The following is a 22,087-nucleotide window of genomic DNA, read 5'->3' as shown; positions in this document are numbered from 1 at the left end:
GAAAGTGACCCATTTAACAAATGAGACCTAAATTGTATATTTTATTCTAATTCTTTAAAAATAAAAAAAAACACCTTTCCCATCTCATGAGGAAAATAAACTCAATCCATGCTCGCAATGGTTTACCTAAGGTACATCAGGATTTGTGAGGGGTGATTGCTAGCAAAGTACTGAGAAAAGCACTCTGAGCCAACGTCACAGTTCACCTGCCTTTCCTTGCTCTCCTGCCACATCAAATTGAGCTCTCCTGTGTCTGGTTTTATAATAACACTCTACCTTGTGGATGCTATAGAGCAGTTTTGCATTCATCACTCCGTCCTCACTTGGCTAGAAGACACTTGACAAAATTATTTTAATAATGCAAATAAATTTTTCTTTCAGTTCTATACCTTTTCTTTCAGTTCAGTTCTATGAACCCTTGAATCATATTAAGACATAATTCATGAAAAGTTTTTTTAAACACTTTGGAATCAATATGCAATTTTGTTAAAATAGTATGTGTGTCCTCTTTTATAGTCTTCCAACTAATATTCATCGATTGTTGCATGCTAATATAAGAGAAAATTACCTACAGAATATATAGTTAATATAGAGGGTTTGAAACAAAAGGTTAAAGAGAAAATAACTCAAATAAATGCAATAGGCATTACTATTACTTCCACAATACCCACTGGGATTCCCTCTTTCACATAGGTAGATGAATCACAGTGTAAAGAGGACTAAAGTTTAAGCATTCTTTCATCAAGGTTCTTTGGGCTTGCTAGTTTCATTTTATTGAAAAAAAATGAAAAATTGAAAAAATTTTTGAAGACATTAATGGAACTTGGTCCTTTACACATGGCCAAGTATTCATGATCTTATGTGAATTGATAAAACATCACAGGATTCACCAGGCAAAAGAGAGGAATATATTTCACATAAGAGGAAGTATGTTCTCAACTGTGATTTTGGTGAACTAGAAAGTAGTGAGACTTAGGCGAACTGACTACCTACATTTTGTATTAAGAGCCTCCGTTTTTTCAGAGGATCTTTCAAATCTCTCCATGTATTCCAGGCATAGAAACTACAGAAGAAGAAACAAACAAACAAACAAAAAAACCACACACATTTTTTCTTGTTAATTTTGACTTGATTGACCACATAAATAAATTTAGTATCTTATTTCCCGTCAGCTCTCAGAGAGTTTTTACTAAATTACCGATTTTAGTTCCCAAAGGATTTCTGTTTACCTATTTAAGCCCCAAGATTTTCATTATGTTTGAATATTTTGGTTGCAGACCTCTTTCAAATGTATTATATTTGCATTAAAACATCAATTCTCAACAGATTTAATGATTAGCAATAACTCAGAGTTGTAATTATGAATACAATGATACTATATTAAACATAGTGATCACATCAAGGTTTAATGATATATGGAAGGCTTCCCAGAAGTTGCTGTTTATATTGAGTTTTTATCAGTTTTTAATAAGTTTTCTTGGTCATTTTTTTTTGTTTGTTCATTCTCACCAGAGCTTATTGGGTGGGGGGGAGGGGAGAGAGAGATGGATGTGAGAGAAACACATCTATTGGTTGCCTTCTGCATACACCCCAACCAGGGCCTGGGACCGAACAAACCTGAAACCCATGTATGTGCCCTTGACCAGGAATCAAACCTGAGACCCTTCAGTGAGAAAGGCTGATGCTCTAACGGCTGAGCAACACCAGCCAGGGCCGATCACATCTTTAATAACCAGGGAGTTAAGTGTCACTTCCTGTTTGTATCAATGTAGTTGCCTCTGTCATGCCTTTCTATTCTTCTATGTTTCTTTTTTATATGTTTCTATCTTTTTCATGTTTTGTTTCTAATATATGTATTTAGAAAATAGATAATCACTTGTGAAAATTGTATAATATTTCTAGAGTTCATAGTAAATAGGCCCTCTATAATTAAAGTGCATGAGTTCCACACATAAGCAGATTTATTATTATTCATTATTCTAATTTATAATATAAAACCTATTTGCAAAGGGGAAATTAACTCTCAATATTAATCTGAAGAAGTTTACATTTCTTGTTTATAGTCCTGGTGATAGTCACTCTGCTGCCCCGACTTTTTTGTTTTCATCTTTGTCTCCTGGAATGGTCAGAGTAGGTAGCCTGCCTGATAACTGAATTCCAGATTGAGTAATAATTATAAAAAGCCAGTTTAGTTTGGTATTGCAGTTGATAAATAATAAGACTATAAAAGAAAGACTAGCTGGTTGTTTTTATATGTCTGTTTATATGAGAATAGAATAATTTTACACCATGCAATTCACAAAAAAATCAATGCCAATGAGGCAATCTCCATTTTCTGTAGGCTAATTGTTAGAGCTAATTAAAAATTTCATCAATGCTAGAAAACTAGTGGCAAAGAACAAAATAAGCGTAAATACTACCTTGTTGCTGAAATTTTTAACCAATTCTTCTTGATGCCTCTATCAGAATTTGTGCTTACAGAATTTCCTGTGTTTAAAATGCTTCTGTCCATTATCTCAGTTTACAAATTTGAAAAATGTCACCACATTTATAGTTTTGTAATATGACCTGACTTGATAAGGTTTGAGATATACTGGAAAGTTGGGCCTCTGTGGCCCTTAATTAACTTTGTATTTCTCATTATTTTAGAGCAATGATTCTGAAACTTTATTGTGTCCTCTGTTCCCTGTGGAACTTGTTAAAAATGTAAATATATGGGATTCTTGCCCCCCCCCCCCGTTCTATTGGCCTGGTAGAACTCAGAAATCTGCATTGTAAACAAGTACCCCTGTGATTCTGATTCACGTGTATTCAGGTCCTTCACCTAAGGAGTTGGAAGCTATGGATAAGTGGGCATGGTAATCATGTCCATATTTATCCTTTCTAACGTGTCCAGAAAACAGTATTGATATTTTATTCAAAGGAGTTGCAAACATTTTAAATAATATTTAACATAATAAAGCAAATATTTAAAGGGGTGGACTAACTTGATTTCATAATGACATTTTATATAGGAAACCTACTAGAATATGTTGTTGCTTGATTTTTCTAGTTTGAGTAAATGAATTATTTTTATAAGCCAAAACACATATTTTTATACTTCCACATGTACTTAAAACCTTTCTCTACTTAACTTTAGAGCAACCATCTAAACCTGAAATTGTTAGCAAAGCACCATTTCTTGAAACAGAACAGCTTAAAAAGGTAAGAACTTGTTTTTGATTAGTTGCTTTCCTTAGCCTAGTATTAAATGCCTTCTCTAGGCCTCAGATGCCAAGACAAATAAGATAGTGATTGTGTAGCTGACAGTGTGACAGGTGCCAGTCAGAAAGTCTGCAGAAGGTAGAGTGGGGACACAGAGGAAGGCGATGTCATTTCTGAAGGAGAAGAGGGAAATGAGAGTAGAGAGAAGCATGTCTTTCTTGTTTGAATGAACTGAACATTTAATGGAGTCATGAAAGATGAGTAGATTTTTCCCAGGCCAGCAATTTGAAGTAATATGATGTGGAAGACAATGACATTTTTTGGAAAACATAGTTATTTCCATTGCTGAACTTTTGGGTGCTAAGACAGTAGGTGAGAGAGTGAAGTAAGAGGTAAATCTGGAGAGGTAAGAAGAGGCTGGTTTATGATAGGCCTTATGTGTTACATAGGGAATTTGGACTTTATTCTATTGCCAAATTAAACTACTGAAAAGTTGAGGTAAAAGTCAGATTTGAAATAACACATTAGCAGAGGTGTGAGGGAGGTTGTAATGGAAGAGGGACAAATCTGGAGTTCCATATTTGGGCACATCAATTGACTAATAATCCCATTTCAGTAGCTAATTTTACTTTATGATGGAATAAAAACAAGTCTGGAATTCTTTTAATCATATTAACTTTTCCTGCGCAATATTAGTTTATAAACAATAAATGTTAAAGTTAAAACACATTTGAAGAAAAGTGGTGGGTATATGTACTGTAGTATGGAATGGATGTAGTATGAAGCCGAAGAGGTAGCCACACTATAACACTGTTAGTGATTTCTGCATATGCAGATCTATGAACCATGGCAGTCGTCAGTGTTAATGTAATTATGTTATTTAGTTCATAAGGAATCATGTTAAAAAGGAATTTCGTTAAAAAGGAATCATGCACAAAATAAAATGGATAATGTTTTTACATGAATGTGGGTTTTATTAATAGTTGCAGCATCTGTGGCATAATTTAAAATGGGCAAGACCATAATTGTTTTTATATACGAGAGCATTCATTCAGCCCTTAGTCAGTGCTTGGAGAATGAGTGGGTCAGGAAAACTTTGGGATGACTCTACTAGTAAAATCCCCTGAGGATTCCGAGCTTCCAAACTGACAACCATTGAGGAAACCAAAGTAGTGACCTTCCCTCTTTTATTTTGCAGCTGGGTGACTGCATTTCAAAAGACAGTTATCCAGAGGGCAACATCACGTGGTACAGGAGTGGAAGAGTGCTGCAACCCCTTGAAGGAGGTGGGTACTAAGTGGGCAACAGTTCAGACGACCTGCTTTGACTGCTCTCATCTGGGGATGCCTTGAACTGTCCTGCACCTGAATGTGTTGCCCTCTTTTGATCTGTGACTATGTGCTTTGTAACTTTAGGTACCCATTAAATCACTAAGTGATTTTTAAAACACCATTTTAGCCCTTGTGCAGAAGAATCTAGAGCAGAGAAAACAATTCTGTGTGTGGCATGTTTTAGAAGTTAATTAGAGTGAGTGGAAAATCAGATTCCGGGATTCTATTTCTGTCTTTGTCCCTGGTTCATGGTTTTGAAAAGACATCCTACTTCACTACACGTCACTTTCCCCTCCTGTTGAATACATGAGAAGGACAAAAACACTTCTTAAAGGTGTTTGTGGCATTTAATTAAGAATTGTGATTTTTTTAAAATGAAGATCCTGTCATTAGTGTTCTGTATTTTCTTCAGTGGTGGACATAGTTTTTAAAAAAGAAATGGACCCGGTAACTCAACTCTACACCATGACTTCATCCCTGGATTACAAGACAACCAAGGCTGACATACAAATGCCATTCACCTGCTCTGTGACATATTATGGACCATCGGGCCAGAAAACAGTTTATTCTGAACAAGCAGTCTTTGATATCTACTGTAAGTAACTCAACATATCATTATGCAATTTAATTCATTAGGAAAAAAATTCAAAATGCTTATCAGCCTTTTAAGTCGCTAATGATTTTGGGATTCTACAGTGGGGCCTTGACTTACGAGTTTAATTCATTCCATGATGAAGCTTGTAACTCAGATGTCAAATCATAAAGTGAACGAGTGAGACACATGATGCTGAGCTGATGTTGTGGCGTTCACTGTGACGTTCGCTGTGCCAACTAGCGGTGGGGTATCTGAAGCTGGCTCGTAACCCGAATTTTAGCTCGCAACTCAAAGCAAAAAATCGGCCGAGAGACGGCTCATATCTCAAAAAACTCGTTAGTCGGGACACTCATAAGTCAAGGCCCCACTGTACTTCCAACCCCATACTCCTACTCCATAGAACACCAATAATCTCTTCCTCGTTGAAAGACCTATAGAATAAAGGCTTTCATGTCTTGTGATATCTTTCACTCCCTAATTGGTTATATTTTAGTGTTTTTTCTGTATTCTGCTAGATGCTAAAGTTCCTTAAATATAAGATCTCAACTTAGTCTTATCCCTCTGATGGTTCTGAGCCCTGACACATAGCCCTGAACTTTCTAGGAGTTCAAAATGCCCTCTGATGCTTTCCTAAGTGAATGACAGATGAATAGAGGCTTATGGCTGATTGGTCTTCTAGATAAAGGTTTTCCATTTCAATTATGAGATTTATTTTATTAGTGAAATCAGTTGCTTAAGTTAAATAGGATGTTGTATTCCAAGATGTTTTGGTTAACTTTATTTCACAGATTTGAAACCTGTAATAATAGACTACAAAGGAAACTTCTTAATTATCTGGTCTAACCCAATTATTTTGCTTAGCAGTAAAGTGAGGCCCTGAAAGTTGTCCTAAATTAGAGGCTGGGTTAGAATCATTTTCTCTAATGCCGTGCTCTTTCCTGTAAGACAGATGCCAAGATAATCTAATGATGAAGAGCAAACGTGCTGGTGACCCTGTCTCTGCTCTGTTATTACTCTGTGTTTCTAGAAGAGTAGCTTAAATACTCTAGGGTTCACTCTTCTTATCTCAAAATGGGAAAAATATAATACTTAATTTAATAGTGTCATTATGGAGATTAACTGAAATCACAAATCTAAAATGGCATACTGTATGGCACATTAAATGCTCTTTATTAAGTACTACTTTCATTATTACAAAATTATCATTGTTACTACATAAATATATATATAGTGATATCTTTTTAGGAAAAGGCAAGAAAGAAGTTTATTTTTTAAATGCATCAAAAATTCTTGTAATGCTGCCACGTGTTGGAGAATAACCTAACACTTCTACTTCTGCTCTGGAAAAAGGACATAAAGTCCACCTGAGCCTCAGAGTTTTTAACCCACCTACATTTCTATTTTGGTTCCATAAAGTGTGGAACCTTATTGAGAACAAAACTGAAATTCCACTTGTCCTAATAATAAAGGGTCATTTTTGCCTTTCACTTTGCAAATATGCACATTTCAACTTCACTCAAAAGCAATGATTGAGAGGATTTCATCGTGTGCAGCTTATCTAAAAACAAGCTATTATTTCTCTCTGTTCAAATATTCAATTGGAAATAAACTATCTTGGTATAAGTGCAGGAATACAAGAGAGGAAAGAGCATCAAGATGAGTAATAAAGAATGGGAAATTGGCTTAAGAAAGAACAAGTATATGTGCGTGTCAGGCATGGGGAGTTTGATAGGCAGAGAGGTTCTTGATCTTATTGAAGGCAATTATTTTACTGTGACTGGCTGTGCTGGATGCATTCAGCATGGCTTTTGAGAAGGCACAATGTATGCAGTGCCGGGCCTCATGGTGAAGACACAAACATGTTTGTGATGTAGTCCTGATATTTAAGGAATTTGCTACTCCACTAGGGAAACTGTCAGTGCCAGATTGCAAGCGGTCCAGGTTCCACAGGGACTTGGTGAACAGTCCTAAGAGCTCAGGTACTCAAGGACAGTGATCATCAAACTTGAATATGCACCAGCATCACCTAGAGAACTTGTCGGAGCACAGATTGCTGGACCCTGCTCTAGTTTCTCATCCACTGGTGCTGGGAGGAGTCAGCGCTTTGCAAATGCCCTGGTGATGCTAATGCTACTGATCAAAGACCACATTTTGAGAAGCCCTGCTCCAATGACGTCAGAGAAGGGAAGGGGGCAGCTGAATCAAAAGGACACAGCGTACACTCAAGAAAAAGAAATTTGATAAATTCATCTTGAAAAAGTTGTCCAAGTCCATTCCTTCCTTATCTTATTCAGTCAGTTAAGAATCCTTATAGAATCTAGTTTCTTAATTGTTGTGTTTATCTGATTTCTGCCTTCTTGTACCACCCAAGATTATGCCACCATTCAAGTGACACTTTTCTAAATAGTATTCCTCTTGTTTATTCACTCCAAACTACCCTCCAAGATGCTGTCAGAAATATCTTTCTAAAACACAGGTGACTGTGTCACTGCTGTGCTTAAAACTCTTCAGTGACACCTTAGATCTCTGAGACTGATCTTCACACTCCTGAGCAATTTCAATATACCTGAAGTCTCCCATGTACATGGTCTTGCTCTGTCTCAATCTTCATTACTTCACCGTGCCTACCACAGTTTGTTCTGTTTTCCAGATTCTTCCTCTAAAATACCACTTACATGCCTACCCATATACTGTTACCACCTCACCATTGTTATCTAGCAAGCACCTACTTAGTCTTCAAAACCCAGGTCCAGAGTCAATTCCTACTAGAAGCTTCCCACTCTCATCTATAAGCTACCAGTGGTGACTTCACTTATATCTGTGCAGTTTTTACATTATAGTCTTTAAGTGTGGTGTGATCGTAATTTGAAAGTTCGTTGAAGGTGGGTAGCATGCTGCTTTCACATTTATAACTCTAGTACTTAGTAACCCAAAATGTTAGCTAACAAATGAATAAATGACTGGACAGAGGATAAATTAAGAGATGGGAGAAAGAAAATTTGAGTAGTCTCTTTTGGTTATAATGTAGGGGTATGTATAGAGTAGTGAGATGAAAAATAGATACCAGGTTAGGAACTATTTATTTCAGTCATACATATTGGGAATGCATGAGGGTTTTGAATATCATTGTAATAGTCAAAGCACAGCTTAAAAACTGATTTAGAGGAAATACACAGGGATGGGCAAAAGTAGGTTTATAGTTGTTCATATGTAAAGTACAATAATTAACTAATAATACAAGAATAAATGGTGCACTCAAAATTGTAAACCTACTTGTGCCCATCTCTGTATATGAAGGAGGAGAAAAGAGAAGATGTGGGACTGAATTAAGTTTGATGGCAGTGTTTCCCCTGTAGATTAATTAGAGCCTGGAGTAGGGAAGTATTAATAGGGATGGAAGGAGAGACTCACGTGCCAAATATTTGAAGTATTAATCATTAAGACTGGGTGATAGAGTGGATAAGAGAAGACAAAGGAGAAAGCCAGAGTAACTGGCAGAATGAGAGAGTAAAATTCAAAATCAGGGCAAAGGGAATGCGAGAGATCATTAGTTTTGCTTGAGGCATGTTAGTGGATATCAAGAAAAGTAAAATGTGAAAAGTAAAATGTTACATTAACCTTCTGAACTCAGTCCTTCCACCCTCTAATACAGAGCAGAGCCTATTGAAAAGGGGACACAGAGAAGGGGAATTCTGAAATGGAGCAGGAAGTCGGATGGATTGTGTCAGCCTTGACTGCAAATGTGCCACAGTGGCAAGCAATGGGCCAAAGCTAGTCGGAGAAGGGGCGCCTAAAAGAGTGAGGAAGGCCTAGGAATGGAAGGTCAGAGTATGTGAACAAAATCAAACTTAATTTACTTTCAGCTTTACCAGGAACTGCTTGTCAGGATTCTACCTCAGACAAATTAAGAAAAACAAACAAGAAATATATTGAACCAATCATTGTTCAGCCTCAGAACATTCTGGGCAAATACTCAGAGATGCCCAAGCATGAAGAAATGGCAAAGAAGCAATTTAAAACAATCCTCCTAAGTTTTTCCTGTACTTTAATCTTAGAAATATAAATAAGTGCCTGCAAGAGATAGAAGAAAGCACCCAAATCTACCATTTACTTGTTTTAGCTAATAGCAAAATAAGTCTTCATAGATCATTTTTCGTGCTACCAGTTTGGAAATATAGGCGCATACCTCAATGGTATTAAGCCTCTGGAAAGGTTCTGTAAAATAAACCTTTGTATTAAATAGTTTTGAAATTCATTGTTTATTGTATTATCAGGTTATATAACAGGTGGCTAAGTTAGAAAGTGGGTGATTTATAACTACCAGCACCATTTCCTTTTATTTCATACTAGAGACCCGGTGCATGAATTCATGCATGGGTGGATCCCTCGGCCTTGCCTGCTATTGGGGCTGATCGGGGCCAAGGGAAGTTGGCTGGTGGGGGCAGGGGCCACGGAAGGTTAGCCAGTGGCTCTGATCGAGATCATCCAGGCCACCGGCCTGGGGGAGGAACTGTGGGAGGTTGGCCAGCCAGGGGAGGTTGGCTGTGGGAGCACACTGACCACCAGGGGGTAGCTCCTGCATTGAACATTTGCCCCCTGGTGGTCAGTGCGTCTTATAGCAACTGGTCGACCAGTCGTTCAGTCCTTTGATCATTCGGTTGCTTAGGCTTTTATATATAGAGATTTGCTAGATATGATCCACTGGCTCCAGGCTTTAATTTCTTTAGCATTCTAATGTTGAGCAGGAGCCTCACTAAAGAATACCCTTTGGCCCTGTTTTCTCCCTAAAATTGATCAAAATGGAATGAAAGTTGCATCTTGGCTCCACTGAACGGAACAGAATTACAATATACTTATGGTCTTGTTGATTGTGTTTAGCATCATCCTCGGTTCATGGCATTCATCTTTTTGAAAGCGGACCTATTCTCCTGAATCCCCAAAATATTGCTGGCATTATTTAGCTCATGTGTCTTTTTATTTAATATAAAGTATTATTATGTAATGTGAATCCAGGAGTGCCTAATAGCTTTAGCTACTTTGCTAGCTGATCCAGTCTTTCCAAACTGTTAAGATTCATATAATATAGTTAAATGTCCCTATAATGAAATCATATAGTGCAATTTTTCCTACTGGTCTGGTACCCATAAAATAATTATGGTCATTCCTACCTCAGTTGAAGAAATTTTGCTAAGAAGAAATTGATTTTTTTTTTATAACAAGGTTTCTTTGCAGTTTGTTCTGACCAAGATTAGTGCTTGGTGTAGCAAGTAGCTATTAACTTCAATCCTTCTATAAAAAGATACATTTAAGTAATTACCATGACTAGCTTCTTGAGAAAATTGTGTATAATTTAGTCATTTACATTGTATGTACAGAGTAATTTGGTACTTGACAAAAATGGCTAACTCGTATCTGTGACTCCTACAGATCCTACAGAGGAAGTGATACTCCAAGTGCTGCCACCAAGAAGTGCCATCAAAGAAGGGGACAACATTACTCTGAAATGCCAAGGCAATGGCAACCCTCCCCCTGAGGAGTTTTTCTTTTACTTACCAGTAAGTGCTTGAGATTATTCCTTGAGCTAGAACTCTATCATTTGTCCTGCTGTTTGTCAGCTGGCTGACATTAAGGATTGAATGCACATGATGAGTAGCTTAAGTGAGAAAGGCTGTTTTTCTTGGGGGCAAGGGATACCATTTTTCAGCATCTTCCAATGGCCTTGCCTTTTTTTTTTTTCAATGTCAAGAGATTTTGAGGAAAAATGCCAATCACAGAAAACCATAATTATAAAACCTCAACATTCATTATCCAAGTAAACTATAAAAATCTTTAGATGCAGGTAACTGAACTGAAGAGTGATGGCAGCAAATGCTCTGATACAGATTTTAAATCCATCCATAGCACCTTCCTGAACACACCTGGGGACCTCTGAAGTAGGAACAGTCCTGTTGCAGATTATAGTTAGCTTGTCAGACTAAAGCTGGGGTGATATCTTGCCATGGTAGATGGTTTCGAAGCACCAGTTCCTTGACTTTCATCAGTATCATAGATGAAAGCAATGATGTGTATAGAGGATCATTTGGATAATTCTTCCAGGATGTGTTCTAGATGTCATAGTGATAGGGAGCCAGACTAGGAGACAGCTCGCGTGAGGACAACTCTTTGCTCTCCGACAGCTCTTTCTGGGTTTTTCTCTGACATAACCTGCCATTGAGAGCAGCCTTGTACAACTATGTATGCGTTACTGCAGGGGTATGTCTACAATGTCATCTGCTGCATTACTCAGTAGTGCTGAAGGCTGTCATCTTAATCCCAAGCAACATTACTCAGAAGCCTAGTATAAGTAATTTCCTGTAGACTTCAATGTTGACACACAACTTTGTTTCTTCTAATAAATTGACATACTGTTTTTGTCTCATGTGCAAATGCTGTTTTGAAACTAGTTATGTTTCCACCTTGGCTATCAGGGATCACAGAGCCAAATGTTGTCTCAGTTTTAGCAATAATATCTGGTATTTGTATTTTTTAACATATATTCCCAGTTCATCTATATTTTAATCTGTCATTTTTTTCTCCTTTTATTTATTTTTCTCATACTTCCTCCTTCTTTCCTTGCCTCCTACTTTCTTCCTTCCTTCCGTATTCCCTACCATTCTTTTTCTCTCTCTCTCTCTTTTTTAATTTGGATAAATGGTATGTTTTATTTTAAGTCACCTTGAATATTTCTATCAGATTAGGCAAGGTATAAATATAAAAAGAAAATATTAGAAATTAAAAAAATAAAATGTAATCCATGCTATCAATAAGATGTCATCAATACAATGTAAATTGACTCCTCCATATCAATTATTTTTCCAGGAATCAGATAATACAAACTCTACTCTTATTTGTCCAATCAAAGAACTATATAACCTTTTTTTATTATTTGAGAAAATGTCATTTTCATCAAGAAATACCACTGTTCTTGTTGTAGCTACCAAGTGCAATAACCTGACATTTTGCCTCTATCAAAAGGGACAGCCTGAAGGAATAAGAAGCTCACATACTTACACACTGACAGACCTGAGGCGCAATGCGACAGGAGTCTACAGATGCTCCCTGACAGACGGAAATAGCCTGGTTGCATCAACAGCCGTCACCGTGCACTGTAAGTCACCGTATTCGTCATATAATGTGGTTTCATGTGACTTACTGAAGGTCATAGAAACCAGCTCCACCTCGCTCCAGACTTGCACTGCAATATTGAAACCTTACATGGATCGAAGAGCTGCAACTTTGACCGTGGTAAACCTCCGTCTTTTTTATAAATGCCTTCAGTTTGAGGTACCAACAAAACATATACATGAATATTAAAGAAATAACTCTTTATCTTTTAAATATAACATTCAGATATTCCTGAAATTGACGAAGTTTGCACTTGTCACATAAAAGTATAGATTAAGTATCACTTTGAAAATAGCATAGATAATATTAATACCCAATCCCAAGCAGCACAGAGTTAATGTTAAAAATAAAAGTTAATGTAGACTCAACCTTTGGAAGAGGGGGTAGAGACTACTAACAGCCATTTATTGGCTTCTTTGGAGAAAGATGAAACTTTTTAGAACTAGAGCCTCTTCAAAATCACCCTGAAGTACCTTTTTTTTGTTAACTTTTCACCTGCTTTTGATCTCCATGTACTTCAAAAGTTATATTTACTCCAATGTAATAGCAAAAGATACACATAGAAAACAGACACTTGTGTTCGTTATATTGTAACTCCTGGAAGTCTATATTACTGATGTACTTGATGCAGCGAGGAACTTGGGAATGAATTTGAACTGTTCTCTGGTGACAGTAGACTTCACAGAGTGCTTTGGGCAAATGTCAGTCTTGCTTGGAAGTACAGACCAAACATCGTAACGTATATTTTGCACCCAACAGCACCATCATATAAATAGGTTTCCTCTAGACATGATCCACTGCCATCTTATTGATTATGAGGGGTTTCCTTGTTTTAAAATTGAAAGAGAATTTAGAAATGGTCCTGAGGAAATGATTCTAAATATTTCACTTGACCCATAATGCTTGGGAAACAGGTAGGACAGAAGCTAAAACTTTGAGGGAGATACAGGGAGGCGCTTTAGGGAACGGAGTAACCAGATGGTTACTCTGGAGTGTGTGATGGCGGAAGAGCATCCTGGGAAGGCCTGTAGAAATGGTGCACTGTTAGAAATACTCAAAGCCAGTCCACTTCTCTGTTTTTTGCTCAATATTCATGTTGCACAGGTCTGAGTATGCCTGCCACCAGGGACTGTTTAGGCAAAATGCAGTGACCTCTCAGGATAGCAACAGCACTACTTTTCTTTGAGAACTAATCAGCCCTGGGGCCATTATTTATCCAGCCTGTTCTATGAAAAAATAAAGTGAATTACGAGATTATAACCAACATAAAGAATTTCCTAGAATAACTATCTGATATAACTGGGTCAATAACCAATAATCCAATGCTAAGAGGTGGTAAGGTTATGTTGAAGAGATGTTAGCTACTTAGCTACTAGGAACCCTAAAACGAGAGGGCTCTTATTTGTATCACTTGTAGATCAAGCAGGGAGAGATAGATAACAGACTAATAAAGCAAAGCACGTGGATACAGCCACATAGTCCCTCCAGGATACTGGAATGAGGAAAAAAATGTAAAAGCATGTAATAGTTTAATTGGAGTTCAGTGCATTTTACTGGATTTAAATGATTTTTGTCTTTGGCAGGTAGACTCTTAATATTAGATTTTAAGTCCTAGATAGCTCCTTAAAAGCTGAAAAAAAGTATTGCAAGCACATCAAGATTTTTCTCTAAGTTACATGAAATGAAAACATAAAAACCCCTTCTTTGCCCATTTATCTGGATAGCTTGTTTGTTTTCCAAAAACAAGATTTGTTTTCTTTTCATTGGTGGCTGAAGGGAGTGTGTGTGGCTGGAGAATCTCCAGCCCATACTTGCACATGTTTGCAAAACAGACGTCTCAGCAGGGCTTCCACCCACAGACCCATAGTTGCTGATGAAATGTCTGCTATTTTTCTGCCAATTCCTGCACATAGAGATTCTTCATCAGAACTTCCAAAGCCCGCCGTCATGCTTTAAAATCTTTTATCACTGGCAAGTTAACTCTCTAGGAAAGGAAAACTTCTAACTCACCCTAAATAGAATTTTTATTTAAATATAATTCATCAAAAAACTCCACTTTTCTATGTGAACATGCATATTTTAATATTAAAGAGAAACTGAGAAAGCATACTTCAACAAATAGCTTTGAGAGCCTACCATGCGGCAGACATTGTGGAAACACAGGGACAAGTCAAATTGTTGTCCCTACCCTCATGGTGCTTATAGCCTAGCAGGTGAAACAAGAATTTAAAACTGATGTTCAAACAACCAACGAATCGCAATGATAACAGGTAAAACCAAGGAGAAGCACGGGGTGTGATAGCAAATTCCCACTGATATATAGAGAACAGTTACAGCTCTGAGATGGGCAAGCACAGTCCTTTACATCCTGGCATCAATTAATTTATCTTCCATATGTTATAACCATTCATACCAGATTACTCGCCATTGTGAAATTTCTCTCACCTCTTTGACTGTTTATGTGGCGGAAGTTTTTTCTGTATCTCCACTTATCAAAGTCCTTCTCAACCACTGGGGCCACAATCATACTGCCCCTATACAAAACCTTTATTACTGCTTTGAAATCCAGTTTGGCTCTTGTCTCTATATTCTCATCTTTACTTATACCACTGTTTGTAGCCCTTCCTTTAGTTTTTTTCAACAAATATTTATTGAGCCCCTAATTTCTAGAATGTTTGCCACCAGGTGCTGATTTCATACTGCTGTGGATTATAGTTGCACAGTTGTGTACAATTACCTCTACCTCAAAAATTGTACATTATAAGCTCAAGTGATTCATCTCTGTATTTCCAATCAGTGCTTGGAGCATAGCAGCTGTACAAGAAATGTTTATCATATGAACTAGATTTTCCTCATACAGATTATACTATGACAGTAAAATTTTTATAGAAATTATTTCTCTAAAAGATTATACCCCCTTAGATATATATACTCAATTTTAAAAAGATGATATCTGCTAACAGTGTACCTTACAATAGATCTGATTTAAAATGTCAACTGCATGAAAAATTGAACCCCTTTTTTAAAAAAATACTCAACTACCATAGTCAATTCTCTCTGAAGAAACTATGTAGACTCCCTCATGACTTTTTAACTTATTTGATGGCTACATATACTTGATTTTCCCATGTTATGCTTTGCCTATTGTTTTTATAATATTTACCTAGTCATCATCATTCTTTATGTTCTTCCAGAAGCGATTTAAATTTTTTTTCTTAAAGTGGTAGACCCCTGGGGTATACATATGTGCAGTGAAAACATCAATCATGTTAACTGCAAATAAATGCATAATCAATTAGATGGATTATTCACTTGTCTAACCTGGTCTCAAAGTTGGTTTGATAAATGACTGATTATGCTATAGTTCAGTAATTTCAGGCATACAAATCAGTTCTGAATTTTCAAGTGCAGTTAGAGGGATTTTCCCGATCACTTCTTCTATAAAATATTTTGATTATCTTACTTCCTGAAGTTTGAATTTTAAGCAGATTTTCTGCTTCACAGATTTGGATTTGTCCTTAAATCCAAGTGGGGAAGTGACCAAGCAGATCGGGGATGCCCTGCCTGTGTCATGCACAATATCTGCTAGTCGGAACGCAACTGTGGTATGGATGAAAGTAAGTAATATTCCTTGGTAATATCTGCTATTTGAACTGATTCTTCCTCAGGCTTCTTTTGCATTTTATAGGATATACAATATGTATATTCAAGGGTAATGTGTTTATGTACTCACACTCATACTCTATCTATACTAATAAAAGGGTAATATACTAATTAGACCAGGTTGACTGGCCATCTTCCAGACATCTGACTTCTTCCAGACAAAGCCATGGTGGTGGGGGCCGAGGCAGAGACAGTTAGGGGTGATCAGGCCGGCAGGGGAGGGCAGTTGGGAGTAAGATCAGACCAGCAGGGGTGGGCAGTTAGGGGCGATCAGACAGGCAGAGGCAGTTAGGGGCAATCAGGTAGGGAGGCAGGTGAGTGGTTAGGAGCCAGTGATCCCAGGTTGCGAGAGGGATGTCCGACTGCCCACAGGGATAGGACCTAAACCTGCAGTCAGACATCCCCCAAGAGGTCCCTCATTGGAGAGGGTGCAGGCTCAGTTGAGGGAATCCCTCCTGTGCATGAATTTCATGTACCAGGCCACTAGTATATAATAATAAAAACCATGTCACAATACAATTTAGAGGTACTAAACAATAGTGCAGCATTTATAATTGATTCTGTGAAACTTAGTTTGGGGATATTAATTTAATAATGTGTATATACTAAGTTATTACACACATATATACATGCTCAGAGATACACACATATCCCATATAATAAAAGGGTAATATGCAAATAGACCAAACAGCAGAATAACCCAACAATGAATCAAAGTGTCATATGCTAATGATATGCTAAGGCTACTCAACAGCTTGCTATGATGTGCACTGACCACCAGGGGGCAGATGCTCCAACCAGTAGGTTGGCTTACTGCTGGAGTGTGGCTGATTGGGACTGAGCGAGATGGGTCGGACAGGCCCTGGAGCCCTCCCACGGTCCCCCCCGGTCCAATCATGCACTGGTGGCGTCCCTCAGCATGGCCTGCACCCTCTTGCAATCTGGGGCCCCTTGGGGGATGTTGGAGAGCTGGTTTCAGCCCGATCCCGCAGGCCATTCCCCTTGGGAGAGTGCCAGACGCAGGGCTTGGGGCTGGCAAGTGCTGCTGTGGCAGTGCAAGCCTCTCCTGATAGGGACTGATTGGGCAAGAGCCTGCGGCAGGCACAGTGGGGCCAGGATGGCCAGGAGTGGCAGGTAGGAGCTGCAGGTGGCATTGGACTGCGGGTTTGGGCCCAATCCCCGCAGGCCACCTAGAGGGACCCCACCCATGCACGAATTCATGCACCAGGCCTCTAGAACATCTATATTTTTTAGGGCTGAAGGATTTATGACGTGTTGTAACCCACATTATTCTTACATGACAGTTACAACAACCCTGTGAAATATGCAGAACGTTTATTATGTCCTCGCATTAATCATAAAGAGGTTGAAATGAAAGAAATCACAAAGCACATAAGCGACAGAGTAGAGACTTGAGCTCCGGCCTTACTAAGAGTAAAGACTGCTGGAACTAATCTTAAGTGTCTGAACGTGTGTTCTACTGAAGTAGTAACTCTTTGGAGGTACTTATCTCTTTCATCTTTAAGCCATAGTAGAACACCTGGAACATGCTAGGATCTCACTCAGTACTTCTTGAGGGAGTGCTAATATTTTCTTGTAATTATCTGAAATGTAGGGCATTTCCTGGACCCAATTATTGCTATATTTTTAGAGTACAAAAGTAGGATTGGTAATTTGTTATTTGAGACAGGGTTCCCCCGAAAGTCAATGGTTATAACTGTGATCCCTCCACCCAAATCCTTGGCTACTACATCTAAACACTTGGTACATTAATCCCCAGAACATGGCATATAACAGGAGTATTTTACCAGTAAAGTGTTGACAAAACACATACATACCATTTGAAGTAAGGGTTGGCAAGTATTATCTTTATAAACAATTGTGGAGAAATTTATTCCTAGAGCTTCTTCTTGATGAAAATATAAATGACTTTGTATTGCTCTTTGATCTCTTTTAATGCCAGAGCCAGTTACTTGTTCTCTGACTCTTTCTTATTGCACTTTGTTTTAACCACCTTATCACAACTTTTTGTTCACTCAGATATTAAAGTGTTACTCAAGAGACTGTATATTTAACATTATATATTTATAGTAGTTGATAATCAAAGGGCTAGACAAGTTCTAAGCAATTAGACTACTCAGTGGCATTATGAACATTCATAGTATGTTTTACTATAGGACTAGAGACTCTAGTTTACTGGGCTAAACCAGTTTCTATATCAACTGCAGTCACTGTTGTTAATTGAATACCTAATATCAGTGATCAGTATTATCTGGCCATTGGTTCATTGATGGGAAAGGAAAAAATTAATAGTGGACAAAGATCACATAATCTTAGGATTCAGTTTAATTGTCTGCATCTGAGCATTTCAATTTCTGATACAATAGCATCATTTTCTATATATCAAGTGATTATTTTAAATTAAATGTTATATTTCCTTTGTTCATTGAAATTGGATAGTAAGTTGTTATTAAGGGTTTCTTTAAAAAGCATGTTGTCACCCTAGCCAGTTTGGTTCAGTAGGTAGAGAATCAGCCCGTGGACTGAAGGGTCCCGAGTTTGATTCCAGTCAAGGGCACATAACTTAGTTGCAGTCTCCATCCCCAGCCCTGGTCAGGGCATGTACTGGAAGCAACCAACTGATGTGTTTGTATCTTTGTCTCTCTGCCTCCCTTCCACTCTCTCTAAAAATCAAAGGAAAAATATCCTTGGGTGAGGATTAAGCAAGCAATCAATCAATCAATAAAGCATGTTGTCATAATTGCCATGGCTCTGTATTGGATCCCCTGTTGATAACTGTATCCTTTCACGCATCTATACCCATCATCGATTACGTAGCACAAGTCTTCAATGTCTGTCATTCCTCGTTATACATTTTCTACAAGGAGTAATTGCTATGCATCAAGAACTTTCCTTAGTGTAAACACATTGTATTGTTTTTATAAAAAGGCCACATAACAGTTCAAGAAGATTATTACCCTCTTTTACAAATAATAAAACTGAGTCTCAGAAATTTAAGAACTGCTCCAAATTACAAGTTCAATACACAGAAGAGTCTGAAATAATGTCCAATTCTAGGAGTACAAAAGAAAAGGGAAACCTACTTTTGAAGTCATCTGAAGTTAAGAAAAAGAAGCTTGTGTTTTCATTAGACCCAGAAGAATCATTTTAGGGCTAATTATTTATCTAGTAAACACATTGAGAGTTATTATTGTGCCCTGTGCAGTAATTAACTTTTTATTTAATCAGGATAACACCAGGCTTAAATCTAGCCCATCATTTTCTAGTCTTCAATATCAGGATGCGGGAAACTATGTCTGTGAAACTGCTCTGCAGGAGGTGGAAGGCCTAAAGAAAAGAGAGTCATTGACTCTCATTGTAGAAGGTAATAAAATACTTGAATACTCCCTCCATTTTTTCTTTGAGAATTTGTTCTCTGGTTAATTCTATGACCTTTGGTCAACATCTTATTTTGTTTTTAATAATATTTCAGGAAAACCTCAAATCAGAATGACAAAAATCATTGATCCAAGAGGCCTATCTAAAACAGTCATTTGCCATGTGGAAGGGTTTCCGAAGCCTGCCATACAGTGGACAATTACTGGTAGCGGAAGTGTCATAAACCAAGCAAGTATTCGTCTTCTTGTTATATGCTGCACGTGGTCCAATATGGGGTTTTATCTGGACTTACACTGTGGGTGAGGCTGCTTACCAAGGTGAAATTTTCAGAATGTCCTCAGAGGAAGCTTTTGCTAAATTCTTAATTTTCCCAAAGGCAGAACATGGCTTAAAGAGAGATTTTAGGTACCAGGGCCATGGAGAATGAAAGAATCATGGTGTTGTGGTCAGTATCTGTTTTTAAAAGAACATAAATTGGATGTTGTTCCATGGTAATTAACTCCTGAAACCTGGTGATTAAAACATTAAGGTATGTACTTTTCTGCATGATAAACTTAACACGTCTGAGTATAAGTGGCCTCCATTACTTTGCTTACTTACGCACATTAAGGGATATTTCCTCTTAAAACTGGGCCCTGAAGTGTGGTAGAGAACACATTCAAGTGTTCGCTGACATCTGGTCTGGTTTGTGTGTGCCAGGGCCCGGACCAGAGAAAGGTTAGTAAATACATAGTAACTAGGACGTGTCCTTCTGAACCAAAGGAAACATAAACCAAAACAATATTTGTACCTTTGTCAGGACATTTTAGTCATAGTAAAGGGCTAAGAAGTTATGAACACTACCAGTAATTTTCTTTTTACTTTGACAAAATTAAAAAAAAAATTAAAACGATGAGAATCTGGTCTGTCACTAGGGGTTCAGAGCTAGAATCTCATTAAGTTGCCAGTCTGCTGAGGTTACTGAGATACTTCTTAATTCCATTTTCTCCCTGACAGTCTTCAGGTCGCTCTTCTCAGTGGAGCCACATAAAGACTCTTCAATGACACCCAGAGGTGCCATTTGATTCTCTGAATCTTCTGTGTTGCCTTCTTCCCAGCTTTGGGCCCAGTTGCAATCTGAGAGGGCATACATAAAGTAGAGTTGCAATTGAGTTTTAAATTTAAATTTCTACTCTTTCTCTGTCCAGGGATGTTGGGCTACTGGTCCAAATTATGTAATGTGGTTTTGCAGAACAAGGTGCATTTTGGCTCTTTTACCTATGATTGATGCATATATATTTGCATAATTCCAAACATGGAAGGTCCCCAAAGCAAAAGACTACCGATCTGGTTAGGTGGGATGGGGACACACAGAAAGCATGCATGAGCAGGACAGAGAGGCTCTGGCAGGAAATGCAGGTGTCCTGACTCAGGTGAAGATGTGACCCACCTATACAATGTACAAGTTAAATTTTAGCATCAAAAATGACTTCCTTTCTTTTTTTTTTTTTGCTTTTTCCCCTTCTCTTATTCAATTAAAGTAAAAAAGAACCTATAGGTATTGGTAATGTGAGTATAAAAAAATAGAAAAACAAGCACCCAATAAATATTTGATGAATGAAAGATGCAAAGGTATAAAAGAAATGAGTAAATATATGTTGTAGAGTTAAAAATAACAAGAAGAAAGACTCAGTGAGAAAGTCACATGAAAAATACTGGTGGGAAGTGGTACAATAGCAGGTGAACTTACTATGAGGATAAAAATAATAATGCTATTCTTCATTGTCAAGGAGAAGAATTGATTCTGGCCCACTAGGTGATATGTTATTTTTCTTGTTCTAGGTTTGTGCTGATACACATAATCTTTTATTTGTTCCCTCCAAAAACACATGGTGAATCTATTATTTTACAACTCCTGAAAACCCTGCCCCAGGAACTAGAAAAAATCCCTAAGCATGAAACTAGCTCTTGCTCTCAAGGTCCTTACATTGCAGCTGAAGGGAAACTAAGTCGGGACCAATACATGGCGTATCTAAATAGGGATTGAGAAAAGAGCACAAGTACATATTTGCTCTTGTCGTATTAGACTTAGGAGTCTAGTCCTAGGAAGAGATTAAAGTGAATTGTCTCATTTTTGGAGGAATTAAATACAGTGATTGTCCTCATCAATACTTCATAACAACAGAATGAATTTACCAATAACTAAGAAAGAACTCCTCCTCTGTGTTTAGCTCAGGACAATTGAGGAAAAAAGAGTTAGATTTCCCATGAGTAAAAGCCTATATAAACATGTACTTAGATATAATGGTCATCCTATGTACCAAGAGGTTTCCAGTCAGGGCACATGCCCAGGTTACTGGCTCAATCCCCAGTAGGGGGTGTGTAGGAGGCAGCCAATTGTTTCTTGCTCATCGATGTTTCTATATCTTTCCCTTTCCATTTCTTTCTCTGAAATCAGTAAAAACATATTTTTAAAAGAGCACTGAATTTATTAGTTTATTATGGGAAAATTTATGATTAATATTTTGAAATAAGTACTCTCATGCCAAGATATTAACTACTCTGAGTATCTTTTGAAAAAGATGAGTTTAGTGAATTTAATTATTAGAATTTATAATACAAGCATAAACAGGAGTCCAATTATGAATGTACTACTTTTTTTCCCATCTCTGCTGTAGATGTAAACCTGAAGTAGTCTATGTCTTTGACCTTACATATACCCTTGAACACCAGCTGGCACTACAGAGCACCA

General features: G+C 37.7%; 1 protein-coding gene across 3 annotated transcripts in view; it reads left to right on the top strand.

Moving 5' to 3' along the window:
* ALCAM (activated leukocyte cell adhesion molecule) overlaps positions 1-22,087 on the top strand; it is a 230,688-nt gene that overhangs the window by 177,449 nt on the left and 31,152 nt on the right. For all 3 annotated transcript variants that reach the window (XM_006762649.2, XM_006762648.2, XM_015563207.1), the window contains exons 4-11: positions 3,140-3,204; positions 4,403-4,490; positions 4,948-5,130; positions 10,558-10,685; positions 12,145-12,277; positions 15,799-15,911; positions 19,207-19,342; positions 19,451-19,584. In XM_006762649.2, the coding sequence (XP_006762712.1) occupies positions 3,140-3,204; positions 4,403-4,490; positions 4,948-5,130; positions 10,558-10,685; positions 12,145-12,277; positions 15,799-15,911; positions 19,207-19,342; positions 19,451-19,584 (980 nt within the window). The remainder of the gene's footprint in view (positions 1-3,139; positions 3,205-4,402; positions 4,491-4,947; positions 5,131-10,557; positions 10,686-12,144; positions 12,278-15,798; positions 15,912-19,206; positions 19,343-19,450; positions 19,585-22,087) is intronic.

Source organism: Myotis davidii, unplaced genomic scaffold (assembly GCF_000327345.1).
Source record: "Myotis davidii unplaced genomic scaffold, ASM32734v1 scaffold738, whole genome shotgun sequence".
NCBI classification, from domain to species: domain Eukaryota; kingdom Metazoa; phylum Chordata; class Mammalia; order Chiroptera; family Vespertilionidae; genus Myotis; species Myotis davidii.
The sequence above is the reverse complement of the archived record's forward strand: the minus strand, read 5'-3'. Positions and strand labels throughout refer to the sequence as shown.